This window comes from Thamnophis elegans, chromosome 9 (genome assembly GCF_009769535.1).
Source record: "Thamnophis elegans isolate rThaEle1 chromosome 9, rThaEle1.pri, whole genome shotgun sequence".
Taxonomy (NCBI): Eukaryota; Metazoa; Chordata; class Lepidosauria; order Squamata; family Colubridae; genus Thamnophis; species Thamnophis elegans.
This window is the reverse complement of record NC_045549.1, coordinates 68,333,168-68,348,713: the sequence shown is the minus strand read 5'-3', so window position 1 is coordinate 68,348,713 and position 15,546 is coordinate 68,333,168. Positions and strand designations below refer to the sequence as shown.

Below are 15,546 nucleotides of genomic sequence, written 5' to 3'. Positions count from 1 at the left end.
TATGTTCCAAGTATTTTAAAGATCAGTGTAGGAAATTGCCACAGAAACACTCTAAGCCGCTTTATGTACTATGATGAAGTTTTCTAATTTGTCTAGTCTAAGCTTTTCACTATGATCCCTGCAAATGTTCAGGAGTAGCAACATTCAAAGATCAGAAGTCATCAAATGATGTTTATCTTTCTTAATCTGCCTTCCTAAATATCAAACTGGCAATATTTGTAATGTTCATGCTATCATCATTCCTCAAATGCCGATATTTCATAAGGTCTAACTGCTAGTCTATTTTTCATTTTTAAATGTTTTTTCAATTGACTGTTTAATAAAATATTCAGATTCTCTATGAGATTGGCAATATGTAGATTTTCTATGACATATTGGCAATATGCATTCTAATATCTCATTTGCAAAATAAAAAAATGTACTTAAAGAATTAAAAGATGTCAAAAGCATTGTGTTTTGAAAGCTAATGAAGTCCAACCCACAACTGAAAAAACAAAAAAAGGAACAATTATTAATCTAATATAAATGTATTTGCAAAGATAACTTTTTTTCACTGGGCAAATTCTGTAAATTTATCTTAAAGTGCTTAATTTGGAAAGCATTATGAGCTGCTTTATTCTACCATCAGGCAGTATTCTAAACTCCCATCTTTTCTGCAAAGCTAAGCTTTTCTCCACAATCCCTGCAAATGTTCAGGAATAACATCCAAACACCATTTCATAAGAACCTTAGAAAGCACTAGAACAAAAAACAAGAGTGTTTTTTTAAAAAAATCAATACTTCGCCGGCAATAGGTTTAATTTAACCGTCATGTTTATGGCAACAAATATGGGATTTTCCCAACTCCCACATATAATTTATTTAAACTGTGATAATTATCCATTAGTTGTGATATCAGTGATTAAACAAAACAGCAAATAGTTTATTTTATTATATGTACATCCCAGAAAAGTTGAGATATAACTTCAAAGTCTGTTTTATTTGGTTATCTTAACTTTTGGTACCCAAGGACATGATTTCAAAATAGAAAAAATAAATCCTGACTTTTTTTTTAAAGAGGAAAAAGTACAAGACCAACGGACAACCATAAATAAAAGAGATACAAATTCCTTTTAACAAAAGTGTTACAAGTAATAAAACTGAGCGAGCAACTATTACTACAGTGGATAACACAGAATCAGCAAGTGATGACAGTTCTAATAAGCAACCACAGCATACTAATTTTTTACAGAATAATATTTATATCACAGAGACAACTTCACATATTTTGAAAAGATTTGTGAGGAAGACAACTACTATAAGCAGCAAATCATGCTCTCCATCACTGAAATTTAAGTAGTTTCAGGTAATACTGATTGACCCATCCTTTATTTATAACAAGCAATGAGAGCTCTAAATAGAAAACCAAAAATCAAAGCCGGAGGCCCAATCCCCAGCCCTCATCTCAATATATTTTAAGGCTCCAAAGGTTGTATACTACTGGTATTTGCAGAAGCAATAATATTCAGAAAACAAATTGGGGATAAAACATAAGAGGAGGCAGCCATTTCTGCTTAATATAGGAGAACCCCTACATTTCACAGTGGAACACATATGTGACCCCAAACTGTCCATGAGGAGTAATCCACCATTATTACATCTGTCAAATTTATTTGAAAACCTATTTCAGGGAAGCAGCTCAGCCCTTAAACAGGTTGCCAACCTGCTGCAGGAAAGATGGGGAAACTAACCACGTTATGCAACAAATGTGACCCATTACAGCCAGATAATTATAGGGCTGAAATGACAGCTCTCCCTTCAGAAACTCCCAAGTCTTCCTATTGAAACTCACACCATCTGAAGTGAGTCAGGCCTCTCCTAAACTTTCATTAGTGATGGTTAATAAAGTTTGCCATGGTCCACATGGTCATAGAACAAAACAGAGTAAAACAGTTGGGAAGGAACCTTGAAGGTCATCTAGTCCAGCTCCACCAACCCAAGCAGGAGACACTATACCAGTGGTTCCCAACCTTTTTTTGGCCATTTCCCACCTAAGCATCTCTAAAATACTGATCCCCCCCCCAATATAATTCTTATTTTAGTCAAAAAGTGAACTTTACTTAAGTGGAACCTAAAAGGCCATTAACTTTGTTTAAACAAGGTTAATTGCCCCATTAAAAATCAAATTGCCCCGGCATGAACCACTGCACTACACCATCCAAAGTGAGTCACATCTTCCCTAAACTTTGATTATTGATGGTTAATAAAGTTTACCATGGTATGCATGCTCATTCTAGAAAAGAACAGAGGGTTGGGAAGGGATCTTGTAGGTCATCTAGTCCAACACCACCCCCCCCCCCGCGCCTAAGTGCCTACACCATTTCTGACAGATGCCAGTCTAGTCTCTTCTTGAAAAGCTTCCAGTGCAGCAGGGAAATCGAGGCACCCCCCAACAGTCCAAACACAACAAATGAGGAGACACAAGCAGAGAAGAAGCCAAACAAACTCCCAAAGGGGAAAAAGAAATGGTGTAGGACAAACCACACTTTTTGAGGGTGCAAAAACAAAATAATAATAATAATAATAATAATACCCGGAGAATTTTATAAGCTACATCAACAAATTGCAGCTTCCTGCAATAACACCAGCAGAACTGCAAAAAACTACACTACTCGGAGCATGGTACATCTTAAGAGGTTGATACCTAGGACGCTGGCAGCAACGGGTATCAACCAGTAGCACCAGTCAATGGTATTTGTGATGCATTTTTGAATGTTCAGCTGACGGACTTTCATGTTTAATGAATATAGTATATATAATAATAATATAAAAATAATAATAAATAATAGCCGGTACTCGAAAAAACCGGACCCCAAAGGCGGGCACGGTGCAAGGGATGCTCCCAGTCTTAAGCCTCCCTGAGGGGACGGACGGACGGGACAGCCGCCCCCCTCGTCTCTCTGGAAAAGCCGGCCTCCCTCACAGGGTTGGCGTTTCGCAGGAGGAAAAGGGCTGCCTCTAAAGCTCAGGGAGGAACCCCTCATAAAACCATACAACAAAAAGGCGGTTTCACGTGTCTAAGCCTTCACACGTTCCCGCGGGCGCGCGAGGAGCAGCTCTGCCTTCCTCACCCCAAACCTCCGCGGGCCCGGTCCTCGGGAAACGAGCCACCCCGAACTCCTCAGCCTCCACGAGCCCGAGACGCGGCCTCCCCGCCCGGCCGGTCCTCTGAGGGAAGGAATCCCCCACACCGGGGATGAGGAGGAAGGGGGGGGATGTCCCCGAAACAGGGAAGGCCTCGCGCGTCCCCGGCGCCCAAAGCCCCCGGGGGTCTCGCGTGAGGGCAAAGGCGAGGCGACTCCGGAGGGACCGTCCCGCGCAGCCACCACTCCCCCCCCCCCGTACTTACCCTGTCACAACAGGCGCCATCTTCCACAAACTCTCGCCAAAACTCCTACTCTCGCGAGAGGCGGCCCAGGGGGCCTGCCGCGCGCGCGCCTGCGTGAGGGCATACGAGTGCGCGAGCTGCCGCGCGAGCGGGTGCATCCTTCCCCCTTTCCCCTCCCGCGCTTCCACAAAAAAGTGGCCGGCAGGCAATGCGCACGCGCGAGCTTTATTATTATTATTTTTTTAAAAAAAGAAGGGCGGGGCTAATGGGGGGGGGAACAGAGGAGAACGCAGCGTTCGGTCCCGCCCACTCCTTTACTTACAGGGCTTTGCTCTCTGGCTGTCTCTCCCTCTCTCTCTCTCTCTCCCTCTCTCTCTGTTTCCCCTTCAGGCTGAGGCGCAACAGGCGTGGGAACTGGGCTCCCATGTCTCGCGAGACGAAAGGATTAGCCGGGCGGGAGAGCCAAAGGGATCCCCCTGGTCGCCGATCCGGCGTAGTTACACCGGGGGGGGGGGGGGGAGATACGGAGGGGGGGAGCGGGATGAACCATTCGCCCGCGATTGGAAGGGGGGGGGAGGAATGCCTGCGTTATGTGCTCTGGAAGAATTTGTGCCGAAAGAAAACGGAGCGCTGCGGGGCGGGACCATTTCGGGGAGAGAAGGGGGTGGTGGTTTAGGCTCCTAACTGAATGTGATTTGAAATAAAAAATAAAGAGGTTGAAAATAAAAATAGAAGAATAACCACTTGAGGACTGAATGAAAATGAGAAGAATATATAAAATAAAAACAACGACGAAAAGTTTCCACGAACAAGAATGAACTATCAATTTTTTTACTGATCAACAACAACAACAACAACTATTATTATTATTATTATTATTATTATTATTATTATTATTATTATTATTATTATTATTATTATTATACAATTGTATCACAGCGGCCAGTTGTTTTGCCGGATTTGGCATTGGTTACTAGTCGGGCCCCACCCAGGGGCCTAGGACGTCGTAACGTATTTTTGCAATATGCGTGCAGATCCAAGCAGTGCGGCTTTTTGCATTTTGTCAATTTTTAACTGTTTTAAATGTAATTCCAGTGCTTTTGGAATAGCACCCAGTGTGCCAATTACCACTGGAATTACCACTGCTGGTTTGTGCCATAGTCGTTGAATTTCGATTTTTAAGTCCTGGTATCTTGCGATTTTTTCATGTTCCTTCTCATTGACCCTGCTATCACCTGGTATTGCGATGTCTATGATTGTGACCTTATTTTTCTCAACCAGTGTGATGTCTGGTGTATTATGCGCCAGTATTTTGTCTGTTTGTTGTTGTTGTTATTGTTGTTATTATTATTAACCTTTATATATAATCCAAAAGGGTTTCTAATCTTCCTTTCATGGGTGCCATTCGGTATTCATATCCAATTATTACTTATCATAACACTACACGTTGTATAACGTATTTATATGTATAGGTACAATATAAGGAAATGAGATGTAAATTGTAAACAATGATTTGGGAAGAAGGATTGTAACCTTATTTTTCTCAACCAGTGTGATGTCTGGTGTATTATGCGCCAGTATTTTGTCCATTTGTATACGGAAATCCCACAAGATCTTTACCATCTGATTTTCGGTGACTTTTTCAGGCTGATGTTCCCACCAGTTTGTTGCTGTTTTAATATTATAATTTTTGCACAAATTCCAATGGATTCATTTAACCACAGATTGCAAGAAAAGTCCTAGAATGGGGCAAAATTCCCTTAACCAACATCTTGTTTAGCCATGGAAATTGTGGTTGTAAGGAGAGGGCTGCCTGTATCGTGACCCGTCAAAACCGCGGTCCACAAAATCGCGCTCGACGAAAGCGCGCATTTGACGTCATCACAGCACGACGAAAAAAATTAAAAATTGAAATAAAAATAAAATTAAAGCAAGCCGATTCACATAAAGGTTAGGGTTAGGTTTAGGGTTAGGTTTAGAGCGTTAGGGTTACGTTTAGCATTAGGTTAAGGGTTAGCGTTAGGTTAAGGGTTAGGTTTAGGGTTACATTTAGGGTTAGGTTTAGGGTTAGGTTTAGAGTTAGGTTGGGGGGGTTAGGGTAAGGTTTTCACTTTATTTTTACATTTATCGATCACAGCGCAATGTTTTCGTCACACTGTGATGACGTCACGTACGCGCTTTCGTCGAGCGCGATTTTGTCGTCCGCGGTTTTGTGGTGGAACCGCCTGTATTCTAGACTTTGGAGAATTTCTGTTGTGGCCTGCCGGCGAAGCTGACAGCAGAGTCAGACAGTGAGGAGGTTGGGGAGGAACATGGGCCAGTCCTGGAGGCTGGGGAAGGCTCGGACGAGGGCTCTGTGTCAGAGGCAGAGATGGAGCCAAGGCCCTTTGGCAGTTCTCAGCTGCCTTCGGAGCTAGACAGCAGTGAGGCAGAGGAACAGCTGGAGCCTGTTCCTAGTGCGCGCTTGCACAGAACTGCCAGAAGAAAAGAACAGCTCAGAAATCAGGGTTGACGTGGGAGTAAGGCCACAGGTGAACAGTGAATGTCCCCTCCCATAGGAAATAAAAGAGGAGCGAAAGGGGAGTGGGCTTTTGCAGGAAGCAATTCATTCGTTTGTTCATTCATTTCAGGAGTGAAAAAATCTGTCCGTGAATCTCAGAGACTCTGTGCCAAATCTTTCCTTGCACAGCACTGCATTTGGCAGCTTTCCAAGCTAGATAAGGTCTGTGGTCATAACTTCACCTTTGAAAGACTGTTTGCCAGGCCTTTGCTGAATGTGAGTGAGAGGAATTCACATTCGTTTAATAAAAGGGGTTTTGTCGGGACCAGGAATCTGTTTCATGCTTTTTGGGGAAGCCTAGGTCTTCAATCTCAACAATTTCAGAGGGCAGGAACAGAAAAACAGCCATTTCTATTGGTTTTGTCCAGTGTGAAAGACCACATCCACCCCTGAATCTGGTCTGATTCAACTGATTTATTGCTAAAAGCGTATGCATAGGAATCTTCTGACTTCATGGTTAGCACTTGCTTAAAGTTAGATAATGAAATTCAAGCGAGGGTGGACTTAATTTGCTACGTAGGGATTCTAGGCTGATCCTTCTTTTGTCTCCTTTTTAAGCCCCCATGTTCTACTACACCTATACAATCACTAGCTTAAAAATAGGTCAGGATAGTACTTGCCCCCCCACTTTATGTGGACTCAATGTATTATTGTCCCAGCTAATATTTTGGGTCTCTCCAGGGTGATGGGATTAAGACATGGCCCTCCAGGACATAATAGGATTAAGCCATCTAGCAGTAGGGTTCACTGCATTGCAAAATCTCCTAAGGCCATTGTCTCAGCAAACTTCAACCAAATCTATCTCAGACAAACATGACCCCACATGGCCCCACGGCAATCTGACAGCAGCCAATAGAATGCCTGTCCTTGCACAGGAACAGAAAGCTCAAGTTCAAAGCCCAAGAGAACACCTTCATTCATGAAAAACAGTTTTCTTAGTTTCTCCTAACTTTGCATTCCATTCCTACAGCACATGGCAGAATCTTCCCTATAATACTCATGCACAAATTCCTTAAAGCAAAGTCATTCTCGGCAAATGATAGTATGTATGCTCTTTCAACTCAGCTAACTATGAATGATGCCTGGATGTCTGCCACATCTGTCTCTAGATGATCATTCCAATGTGCTTCAGATCCTGCTGTTGCAGTTCTAATTATTATTTTTTTTAAGTTGGAACAGCCCTCTTCTTGAACTTTCAAATAATCGCAAAAAAGATCCATGTTCAAAACAGGATTTTATTACTTTCAACAGGTGTGTCAAACTTACTTTTAAATCAGTGTAAATCAGTATCATAGTAGAATTATATTTACAAAACTATACATAGGATATCTGGTGATAGTACACTTCTTTCTTCCTTCCTTCCTTCCTTCCTTCCTTCCTTCCTTCCTTCCTTCCTCCTTCCCTCCCTCCCTCCCTCCCTCCTCCTCCTCCTCCTCCTCCTCCTCCTTCCCTACAAATGTCTCTCTCTGTGTGTGTATGTTCTAGCATTACTCTGAAACACCGTGAGCAATTTCAACCAAACTTGGTACACAGATGACTTACTCTCTGGAAACAAATACTGTGGGGGTAAGACACCCGTAACACCCCTCCAGGTGTGTGTTCTGTTAAGATACAGCCTGTTGTGCCTTAAAATGGCTTCTACCGTACTACCATAAAATGACTTTTACTGTACAGCGCTGTGGAGTTGCCATAGTAATGGCTTTACAGTACTCCATAAGAGGGCTCCCTCTGGTAAGGGGGAAAATCCAACATTAGAAATTGCATTCATGGAAGGAGGGATAAATAAATACCGGGGCAGTGCCAGATTATCAGCTAGTATTTTTTTTAATGAACCTCTTGTCCCATTTACCTACTATAAACCTGAGTATGTATATTTTTCCTTAAATGGTGCTTTTAGAAAGAAAAAAGGCACAAAAGTAATATGAAAGATAAGTTACACCAGCAGCTGTTGGAAGATTGGCTCCAACAAAGGATGGTCATCCCAGGACATTCTCAATTTACCTTGCTAACTTGACTTCTACAGATAGTTGAGAGTCGAGAGAAAGGGGCTTATGGATGGGGACAACTATTAGAAAGAAACACTTTTTATTAAACTGAGAACAATGGTAACTCTGTGGAAGGAATAACCAATGGGGAGGGGGGAGCCCACAGTGTATCTTATCTTTAACTTTTGTGAATTTGTAAATTACAGTGTTGGCAGAAATATCCTTCTGGGGTTCAGTTCCAAGTGTGGAAAAAGACACTGGAAACATGGTGGGTGCTTGGAAAGATGGTTTAAATGGTGGACAGGACCACATGCCTTGAAGATTGTTGGGAGTATACTCCTAGTGTTGGGTAGGCAATATAGATTCATATACAATAACAAATGGTCGATGTTGCTTTAAATGGGTGAATGTACTTATCAGCTGTAATTAACTTTACAATCAGCTGCAATTAACTTTGCAATAAGAGGGAGTCAGGAAAGCTCACTCTCTCTCTCTCTCTGCTTGTCCTATGCTTGATAACTACTTGCTCGCTTGATGACTGGAACGTGAACTGCGACTGTAAGCAATTGTTTGTCCTTTGAATTGTGTTTTGGACAAATATCTACTATCACTGCTTGTGAAGCTATTAGTAGTAGTAAAGCTACTTGTTTTCACTAGCAGTGTCCGAGACTCTATTCGTGTGTTTCTTCTACTAGCAACGTTCCTTCTCTCTAGCTATACATTCCGCTGGCTACTTTCTGTCTCCCAACAGAGATACCCCTAACAAAGATGTTGGGTGAAGAAAAAAGGGGAGAGATGCTAAGAGTGCCGGGGTTTTATGCCCTCTCTGGGCTTTTGAATTTTGAGCTTGTATGTTCCTCTGTTTCTTTCTTACTCATTTAAATTTAGGCAGCTCTTACCTTTAAAGAGCTCTATTGTAGAAAGGGTCAAATACCCAGAATAAGCTTTCCGATTTTGTCTAGTAAATCCTTGGGCCAGATTGGTGAGATATCAGCCAGCCTCTATGATCTACAACAGCGGTCACCAACTGGTGGTCCATGAGAAAATTTTGGTGTTCCGCAGAAAAATTATTTGCATTTTTTAATATTGCACTAAACCAGGGGTCCTCAAACTACGGCCCCTGGGCCGGATACATGCAATGTTTGTGTTGCTGCAGAGAGTCTCCCCTTCGGGGTCTTTTTGTGTGGGTCAGAGGGGGGCAGAAACTCCTACATGGGGTTTGCTTCAGCCTCCTGGTACGGGGCTTTGGGTGAAGGCTGGAGGGAAGTGCCGCTGATAGCAAAGAGCCAGAGGGCCTCGTTCCAGTGGGACTGCGTCATGGCCTGGAACTGGCTGACCATCTCAGCCTGCTGAGCCCCCAGGCTCCGGCACCTGCACTCCCACAGGATTTCCCTCTGCTTGGAAAGTAGTCCTCAGTGAGGTGCTTCTGCTGAGCCTCCTCCTCGGTCAGATCCAATTTGAACTGAGCTGTTTTGCCAACTTTTTCTTGTGGTGGCTGCTTAGCTCCAACAACTGCTTCCTGTTGGGGCCGTAAGAAGCCTGGGTGGACAGGCGAGGAGCTGCTGGAAGGGGAGGGGCGAGTAGAGGATGGCGAGGCCCCCCTTGACATGAGTGACATCAAGTTTCCCATGCCCGCCTAGCCACGCCCACCCAGCTGGTCATTAAGCAGATCATATTAGTGGTCCGCGGGATTTGAAATTATGAATTTATTGGTGCCTGAGGCCCAAAAGGTTGGTGAGCCTTGATCTACAGCGAGCCAAAATTAAGGAAGTACACACCACCGCACAAAGGCTTTCTTAGGAAAGACAAATCCCTGTCTTAAATAAAATTTAAAATTAATAAAGTTAAAGACAATTAAATAGTCTTGGATCCGAATCATTATCCTGCCTATTGGAATTTTTCTCCCTGCATCTCGGGGAATCTTTTATCATATTTTGACATGGTCAAGGGCATCTGTTTCTTCTTCGGTTGAACTGTGCATAAATTAGATTAATGCATCCGGAAGCATTGACTCTCTCTGCTGAGCACCTGGGCATTGTGAAAGTCTGAGAGGCACAATGACTCACACTTCACAGGATACTGGATAGACAGACTCTCTAAGTCTGGTAATGACAAGGACATTCTAACCACAATTAGCTCAAGACAGAAAGGTTTATCTCATTACTGTTCCCCCGAGAGAAACTTTCTGCAGAAAAGATTTTTTTTTCTTGTTTCTAAGTTTCTGTCTAATTCAGCACATCCCAACCTCAGCCACTTGACAGCATACTTTTTCTCTTCCAGGATACCTGAAATATAGATAAAGATAATGGTAAAGGTTCCCCTTGCACATATGTGCTAGTCGTTCCCGACTCTAGGGGGTGGTGCTCATCTCCGTTTCAAAGCCGAAGAGCCAGCGCTGTCCGAAGACGTCTCCGTGGTCATGTGGCCGGCATGACTAAACACCAAAGGCATACGGAACGTTGTTACCTTCCCACCAAAGGTGGTTCCTATTTTTCTACTTGCATTTTTACATGCTTTCGAACTGCTAGGTTGGCAGAAGCTGGGACAAGTAACGGGAGCTCACTCCATTATGTGGCGCTGGGGATTCGAACCGCCAAACTACTGACCTTTTGGCATCTTAGCCACTGAGCCACCGTGTCTCAGCCAAGTAATATAGATAGTCCACTTATGTAATTAGGTAGTTAGGACTTAGGTAGTCCACCACAAGGACTACCTAATATAGGTAGTCCTTGCTTAACAGTCGAGCCAGCTATCGAGCCAGTTACTACCAGTACAGCCTTACTGTGCCATACCAGCCAGAACCCACCATTGCCCGGGGGTCAGGGCTGGGGCTGGCCCACAAGGTGCTTAGATCAGGCCCATGGGGCCGCCCTGGAAACAGCGAAGGACTGGCTTCTGCTTCGGAGGGAGCTCTGTTGTTGAGGGTTGCAGGAGGCTGTCACAGTCACAAACAGAGCCCAGGATGGCCACACGTGCCCCCACCCCCAGCTCCATTTTCATTGGCAGATGATTGCAGGAGGTTGTCGCAGCTAAAAACGGAGCTTGGGAGCCTGTTTTCACTAGTAGAGTGCTTGGGTAATCACAGGCGCTCCCAACACATGTGACATCAAGCTGGCCATGCCCACCATGGCCACGCCCACCAGCCACACACACACACACACACACACACCCAAGGTCAAATACCATTACATTCCAAGCAGTCATCAGGTTTCCAGTGTCTTTCTTCCCACTTGGAACTGAACCCAAATGGACTTTTCTTCCAACAATACTTTGTTATTATAATGGGGCGTTTAGTCACGCTTCTGCACTGGATCGGAGCAACCCTGATTTGGTTTTGTTTTTTTAACCATGCTCTCCACTTCTCAGTCGAATCCTTTCAGTTCCCTCTGAAACCAGAGCCAACACAACATCTGCAATCCATTTTCTCTCTTTTTTTCCCCCACCCCGTTTTAGAATCTTGCTTCCTTCCTAACATCAGATCTGAACATAGGCAAATCTGTAGAGAGCATCACGATTCTGATCAGCTATGGATCCAGAATGCAGTGGGAAACCCAAGAGGAGGCTGGGCCCTAATTAAGATGACCTCTTAGTTTAGTTTAGTTTACTTTATTGTCATTGCACCTCGTACAACAAATTTAAGTGCCATCTTCAGTGTACATTATAACTATAAAAATAAAAACAGAAACACACGTCCTTTACTTTCTATACAATTGAATTGAAAACCCCTGATATTGCATTCATATTGCACTATACTGTAGAATTCAATATGGTTACTGCCCTGGGATAGAAGCTGTTTTTTAGCCTATTTGTTCTTGTTTTTAGTGTCCTGTACCGTCTGCCAGATGGTAATAGTTAAAAAAAAAAGGGAGGCCAGGATGAGATGGATCTTTAAGAATATTTTGATCTTTCTTAAGGCAGCAGGAGCTATAAAGCTCTTCCAAAGAGAGGAGAGGGCAACCAATGATCCTCTGGGCAATGACAGTGACCCTCTGGAGCGCTGTCCTATCTGCCCCTGTGCAATTGGCAAACCAGACACAGGTGCGGTAAGTTAAAATATTATCTGCGGTGCAGCGATGGGAGGTCACCAGCAGTTTTTCATTCAGTTGTTGTTTCCTGAGAAAGTCTCAGGTAGTATAACAAATTGTTGTTTCCAATTTGGTTTCCAGATCCCGTTTAAGTCAGGATGAGCGACAAGCTTTTAAGCTCGTGTGGAACCAAACTGCCCGAAACCTTCTTGTTCTGACCTGGCTCCCAAACACAACAAGCCCTTTGTAGTTAACAAAATGTTCCCTTTATTAGGAGCGCCAGTAGCCGCCCTCTCTCTCACAGCAGGCTACGCAGTCTCTTAAGTCCGTGGCACGACAAAACCGCGCTCGTCAAAATAGCGGTGATAAAACCGCGTCGCTAAAGCCGCGACGTCATCACCACGCGTCATCACCGCTGCGGCAACAGCGCGGTGACAGAAGGGTGCTTTAAAACAGCACGGCGGCAGAAAGCCGATTTAAATTAAGGTAAGGGTTAGGATTAGGTTTAGGGCTTTGCTTTAGGGTTAGGGTTAGGGTTAGGTTAGGCTGAGTGCTTTGGAAGGCGCGGATTTGCCCTCGCGCTTATGTCAGCGCAGTAAGGTCGCATTTGCTTTAGCGATTCGGACGGCGCGGATTAGCCCTCGCGCTTATGTCTCCGCGGATAAGGGCTTCGCGGTATTGTGGTGGAACCCTTAAGTCCTATGGAAAGTGATGCTCGCTCCCTTTCCCCCTGAACTGGCCTAACACACCAGGAGTCAGTCAACATACCTGTTTGAAATTAGAACATGGGTCAATGGAATTCAAAGCAGGTTGGACTTGCTTGTGACTACGTAGGGATTCTAGGCTGATCTCTCTTTTGATTCCACCTCCAGGTTCTCCTATCCTTTCTCCTACAGCAACTACTATATTTTTCGGGCTATAAGACACACCAGAGTATAAGATGCACCTTAGTTTTTGGGGAGGGAAAAAGAAAACAAAATATTCTGCCTCTGCCTACCAGCATCCATGGTATTCATCTGGCTAGCGTCCTGTCAGTGTGTGAGAGAGTTGAGGACTGTTTGGAAACCAATAGTATTTGCTGTGTGAGCAACAAGGAAGGAGACAGCAAGGAGCCTGGGCATGGCTTGTTCTGTACTAAAGCTGCATGCTGTGCTGACATCAGAAACTAAAACTGAAAGTGAAACTTCTCTGCTGAACTACCATGTTGGAAAACCTGTTTTTGGTGTTGTATATTTACTTAATGTGTTATATTATATCTAAAGAGAAGTTATTGAATCCTGCTGAATCTGTTACTTGTGCGTTCTTTCTGATTGTGATGGCTGCTGCACACTCTGACACGTCCTTGCAGCAAATAGCGAACAGCCAGGTCAGCTTCAGCACATTATTTCAGTCTGATTCAGCCTGAACAGCTGATTGGCGGGTGGATCGGCCTCCTGGATTACCCACAATCAGCTGTTCCAGGCGGCAGGCAGGGATCGCCACAGACCATTGCCTCCTCCATGCCTCATGTTTTTGGATACATTCGGTGTATAAGACGCACCCAAATGTTCACCCTCTTTTATGGGGGGGGAGTGAGCCTTATACTACGAAAAATATGGTATTTAAAAGTGCAAATAGAGAACAGTCCTAGAGGGTTTTGCATAGCCCTGCTCAATTTTTCGGTTTTCTTTCCCCACAATGTAGCTGAGCACACCAATTGAGGATCATGCCTGAAAAACAAATCTGAGCCGAAGGTCTGTGAGGAATTATATCACTTCCTTGTATATTCTCTAAGGGTAAAAGATTAGCGAATATGAGTCAGCCTGGGGCGGGAAAACGAAAAGCTGAACTGTGAAAGAGTTGAGTTGCTTTTTTCTGTATGTTAAAGCAAAGGGGGACAGCTGAATCTGTAGAGAAGAGTGAAGGCATACTCTTTTTGACCTCATTTTTCCCCCAAGTCCCTCTTCACGTATTTCTATCACTTGTTGCTGTTAATTGTGAACAAGTCTAATGATTAACCCCTGATGCAATGATGTCTAAAAACGTGGCCGAGGATTTTAAGTGGAAAAGGTCTAACTATAATTGTGCGTTTTCAATCATTTGGACTTGGTTGAAATAGTAGACATTCCAAAAGAGGAAGGAAGGAAGGAAGGAAGGAAGGAAGGAAGAGGAGGAGGAGGAGAAGGAAGAAGAAGAAGAAGAAGAAGAAGAAGAAGAAGGAGGAGGAGGAGGAGGAGGAGGAGGAGGAGGAGGAGGAGGAGGAGGAGGAGGAGGAGGAGGAGGAAAGAGAAGAGAAGGAAGGAAGGAAGGAGTGTACTATCACCAGATATCCTATGTATAGTTTTGTAAATATAATTCTACTATGATACTGATTTACGCTGATTTAAAAATAAGTTTGACACACCTGTTGAAAGTAATAAAATCCTGTTTTGAACATGGATCTGTGTTGCGATTATTTGAAAGTTCAAGAAGACGGCTGTTCCAATTTAAAAAAAATAATAATTTGATGATGATGATTCCAAAGGTTGTTTTAGGTGGCTATCAAAAATCTCCTTCTCCAATAAAGAAAGAAGAGTGTTGTTGTTAGTTGTGAAGTCGTGTCTGATCCATCACGACCACATGGACAATGTTCCTCCAGGCCTTCCTGTCCTCTACCATCCTCTGGAGTCTGTTGAAGCTCACGCCGACTGCTTCAGTGACTCCATCCAGCCACCTCATTCTCTGTCGTCCCCTTCTTCTTTTGCCCTCAATTGTTCCCAGCATTAGGCTCTTCTCCAGGGAGTCCTTCCTTCTCATGAAGTGGCCAAAGCGAGACTGTATGCAGGAAATACCAGCTGGGAAACATTAAATCAGAAGCATGCTACAGTGGACAACTCTACTGATCTGGAATATTCCCATCATAGTTTGTTCAGCTATTCTCCATTTGAAAGGGGAGAATGAAGAGGATCAGTGGTGGGATTCATCCAGTCCGCATCTATTTGGGGCGAACCGGTTATTAACTTTCCAAGCAGTTCAGAGAACCAGATGTTGGAAGAAATCTCCTTTTGTTTTTTTTCCACTTTACAGGGCTAATCCTGTAAGGAAGGCAGGAAGGAAACATTCTGGTGTTGTTTCTAGCCTCATCTTTATTGCCCTGCTTACAGAAACTGCCTCTCCGGTTAACCCTCATTACATTGTCACAGCTAAGGCGAAGCGCCCATCAACCTGAGTGATGTTGAGTTGGCCATGCCCACATGGTCACATGACCACCAAGCCACGCCTACCCAGCCTGGTCATTAGGGCAGAGAACCGTTTGTTAAATTATTTGAATCCCACCACTGAAGAGGATGTACCCAACAGCAGAGGATAGATACAGTAATTCCTAACTAGGACAACTAGACTTCAACTGCAAATCCTATTTGATCATTAAAGTGACCTAGAAGTCCCCCACCACCACCACTCCGATCTTGAGCCCTGATCTGGTGGTCCTACCACAATCCCAACATTCAATGCTTTCATCCCCAAAAGAGGAATTAAAGTTGTGGGCTGGCTTTAGGGTAAGATCTTTAGAAGAAGGGATGTGGTGAAGAGTAGCTCAGTGGTTAAGACGCTGAACTTGTTGATCAGCAGTTCGGCAGTTCGAATCCCTAG

At 43.9% G+C, this 15,546-nt stretch overlaps 1 protein-coding gene across 1 annotated transcript in view; it reads right to left on the bottom strand.

Moving 5' to 3' along the window:
* The window catches only part of RBPJ (recombination signal binding protein for immunoglobulin kappa J region), a 41,741-nt gene extending 38,271 nt beyond the window's left edge, over positions 1-3,470 (bottom strand). The window contains 1 exon segment of the mRNA XM_032223839.1: positions 3,389-3,470. Within this exon segment, the coding sequence (XP_032079730.1) occupies positions 3,389-3,408 (20 nt within the window). The 5' untranslated portion in view covers positions 3,409-3,470.
* Between the last annotated feature and the right edge of the window lie 12,076 nt (positions 3,471-15,546).